General features: G+C 30.8%; 1 protein-coding gene across 1 annotated transcript; it reads right to left on the minus strand.

Moving 5' to 3' along the window:
- Window positions 1-3,236: 3,236 nt before the first annotated feature.
- Window positions 3,237-3,581, minus strand: LOC125025496 (FK506-binding protein 4-like). The gene has a single exon (XM_047613510.1). It carries the CDS (start codon window positions 3,579-3,581, stop codon window positions 3,237-3,239), a length of 345 nt encoding a protein of 114 aa, XP_047469466.1.
- Between the last annotated feature and the right edge of the window lie 600 nt (window positions 3,582-4,181).

Consider the following 4,181-nt stretch of genomic DNA (forward strand, 5'->3'; position numbering starts at 1 on the left):
TTTGCGGTCTCGAAGTGGTCACGCAGATGCACATTACAACACTGGGATTAGTCCCTAGAGCTTAGGGAGAGAGAGGGAGAGAGAGAGATTAAGAGAGAGAGAGAGAGAGAGAGAGAGAGAGAGAGAGAGGGAGAGGGAGAGGGAGAGGGAGAGGGAGAGGGAGAGGGAGAGAGAGCGAGAGAGAGAGAGAGAGAGAGAGAGAGAGAGAGAGAGAGAGAGAGAGAGAGAGAGAGAGAGAGAGAGAGAGAGAGAGAGATACAGTGACAGAAATCTATCCGATGTGAAAACAAACGAATTTCTCAGTAAAAAAAAAATCAGCAAAAAATAGTTAAGTAGATAGGTAGATAGAGAGAGAGACAGACATACAGATGGATAGTGAACTATAGATAGAAATATTGATGGATAGAAATAAAAATATATAGACTGATAGACGAAACACAGAAAATTAGATAGATAGACTGATAGGGAGATAAATAGACAGGGGACATATTTATGACCAGATAGATAGAGAAACGAGTCGATATCAATTTCTTCATTAATAATTTCCCGAATAGCTTTGTTAAGTCAGCAATCCAGCAATAATAAGGAGGGTTAGGTATTTGATTTAACGAGCCAGTAGGTTGAAAATGATTTATGTAAATTATGCTATGGAGAGTTACTACAGAAAATGTAAATATTGAAAACAACATATGTATGCTGTCCAGAAAAGACCGTGTGGAGCGGCAGTTAGATATTAATATTCATGGGTTTTAGATGAAATAGATATTAGGCAAATGTTCTCAAATACGATTCTCGTAGAATGATGCAACCCAGGAGTAATTTATTGCATAGGGAATGATATAGAAATGTGCAATGAGATAAAGGAAGTACAAGTGAATACATGTATATATGTTGATATAATATATATATATATATATATATATATATATATATATATATATATATATGTGTATGTGTGTGTGGTGTGTCTGTGTATGTTATATATTATATCTATATATGTGTATGTGTGTGTGTGTTATATATATATATATATATATATATATGTGTGTGTGTGTGTGTGTGTGTTGTGTGTGTGGTGTGTGTGTGTGTATACATATATATATATATATATATATATATATATATTAATATATAGTATTATATATTTATTGTGTGTGTGTGTGTGTGTGGTTGTACATATATATATATAATATATATATATATATATATATATAATATGTATGTGTGTGTGTGTGTCTGTGTATTTTAAAGTTATAAATTTTTAATATGGGGTTAATGTTTTATATGTTTAATGTGTATATATGTGTATAATGTGTAAAATTGGTTTATTATTTTTGTGTATATATGTTATAATGTGTATATATGTGTATATATGGTATATATGGTATATTTATATAGGTATATATGTATATATGTGTATATATTGTATAAAGTGTTTTTTGGGGGGTTAAAAAATATATGTGTTTATTTAAGTGTTTTATTTTTATTTTTATATGTATATATTGTTTTAAAATGTATATAGTGTTATAGTTAAATATGTAATATGTGTATATATGTATATTTTATTGTTTTTGGTTTTAAATGTATATATTTTTATATATTGTATAAGTGTATAATGGTATATATGTATTATGTGTTTATATTATTTATGGGGGGGTAATAAAATTTTATAGTGTAATGTATATCTTTTAAAAATGATATAATTATATATGTATAAATTATTATTATTATATATATGTATATATTAATATAGAATGTTATATGTATATTTATATATTGTATTTTAAAATTGTATTTTATGTTTTTAATTTTATGTATTATGTATTAATTATATATGTATATATGTTATATGTTTAGGGGTTTTATTTGTTATATTTTAAAATTATTTTATGTATACATGTGTATTATGTATAATATGTTCATTGGGGGTTTTATGTTTATTGTATATTATATTTAATCTGTGTTTTAAAATTTTATATAATGTTAATGTTATATATGTAATTATATTGTATCATTTTATAAAGTTTAATATGTTACATGGTTTTATATGTATATTATGTATATATATGTTTTACATGTGTATATATGTTTTTATAGTTTCATGTGAAATTTATAAATGTATACTGTGATATTTATATATTTTATATATATGTAATATATGTATACATTGTATATATTGTATATGTGTATATATATGTATACATGTATATATGTGATATGTTATATGTGTATTATGTATAAAATGTGTTTTAGGGAAAATATGTGTTATATGTTTTAATATGTCATTTTTAAATATGTTATATATTTATATGTGTTATATTATATGTAAAAGTTTTTTTTTTATATGTGTATATTTTATAAGTTATAGTGGGATAAGTTATATGGTTTTAAATTTTTATTGATTGTAGTATATGTGTATATTGTATATTGTATTTTGTAATTGTAATATTAATTGTTGTATATTGATATGTAATAGTAAATTTATATATGTTATATGTTATTGGGGAATGTTAATGTATATAGTAATATGTATATATTATTTTGTAATATGTTGATATGTTTTTTAAAGTTATATGTGTATAGTTATATGGGGTATAGTTAATTTTATTGTTATATTGTAATTGTTATTTGTATATGTTATATGTTACATGGTATATGTTTTATGTTACATTTATATTTTTTTATGTTTAATTTTTATATGTTTTATATTATATATGTATAAATGTAAAGTTACTGATATTTGTATATTATAATGTATATTGTTTTAGTATATATGTAATTTTATATATGTATATATTATATATGGATATGTTTTATGTTTTATTTAGTATTTTTTTATTTTGTATATATGTATAATGATATATGTAATTTGAATGTAAAAATTGTATATTGTATATATGTATATATTATATAGGGTTTTATTTGTATATCTTTATATATTATCTATTATATATAATATAATATAATATCCCATTCGCCTCCCTTTCTCAGCAGCCACCAAAAACATCATCCCCTTTTTGTTCTCGAATTTTCAAAAGGGGAGGGAAAAAAAGCCTTGGGCAAAGGGGGGAGGAGGCAGACCAGGATTGTGTAAGTCTTCGCACTGAGCTGTTTGCCCGGGGGGGCACGGTTTTTCGGGCCGTACATCAGGCGGCAAGCAGGGGGGGAGGGGGGGGGGAAAGGGAAAGTGGGGGTTTTTTTAGGGGGGGGGGGAGCGGGGGGGGGGCCTTTGTGTTTTAATTGGTTTTGCTAAAATTGGGGCCTCTGGTTGGCTCTTGGGGCCTTTTTGGTTTGCCTCTTTTTGGCCTTTTGGTTTTTGGCCTCTTTTTTTGGGCCCTTTTGGGTTTGGCCTTTTTTTTTGGCCCTTGGTTGGCCTCTTTGGGTTTGGCCTCTTGGTTTGGCCTCTTGGTTTGGCCTCTTGGTTTGGCCTTTTTTTTCCTTTTGGGTTTTGGCCTCTTTTTTTTGGGCCTTTTGGTTTTGCCCTTTTGGGTTGGGTTTCCTTGTTTGGGCCCTTGGTTTTCTTTTGGGTTTGGGGTCTCTTTTTTTCGGTCTCTTGGTTTGGCCTCTCGGTTTGGTTTCATTTTTTTGAGAGGGAGGAGAGAGAGAAGAGGGGAGAGGAGAGAGAGAAAAAGGGAGAGAGAGAGAGAGAGGGGAGAAGGAGGGAGAGAGAGAGGGAGAGAGGGAGGGGAGAGGGGGGGGGGGGGGGAGAGAGAGGGGGGGGAGAGAGAGGAGGGGAAAAAGAGATGAGAGAGAGATTATGAAAGGAGAGAGAGAGAGAGAGAAGAGGGAGGAGAGAGTGAGGGGGGGGAGAGGGGGGGGGGGGAGAAGAGGAGAGGGAGGAGGGGAAAGGGGAGAGAAAGAGAAAAAGGGGAGAGGGGAAATTTGGGCCCCGGTGGTCAATGCTTTTTAGCGCAGGGCAAACTGGGGGCACACTGGGCACGCTGCGCCCCCCCCTCTTTCCCCACTCGCAAAAAAAATTTCCCCTTTCCACGAACCAGGAAAAATTATCAAATTCTGTCCATTGCATGGGAATTTAAAATTCAGTTTTCAAAATTTACAATTTACATTTCGGGGAAAAAACTTTTTTTCCCCGGGGGAAAACCCAAAAGTAACATTATAATATGGGTTAAAAAAAAAAAAGATGTTATAACTTCACGTAGAATTTGCAAACGCTTTTGGTG

This window comes from Penaeus chinensis, chromosome 5 (genome assembly GCF_019202785.1).
Source record: "Penaeus chinensis breed Huanghai No. 1 chromosome 5, ASM1920278v2, whole genome shotgun sequence".
Taxonomy (NCBI): Eukaryota; Metazoa; Arthropoda; class Malacostraca; order Decapoda; family Penaeidae; genus Penaeus; species Penaeus chinensis.

Excerpts from the sequence above, each read along its gene's own strand:
- LOC125025496 (XM_047613510.1), bottom strand. The coding sequence starts at position 3,581 with ATGAAACCAAACCGAGAGGCCAAACCAAGAGACCGAAAAAAAGAGACC.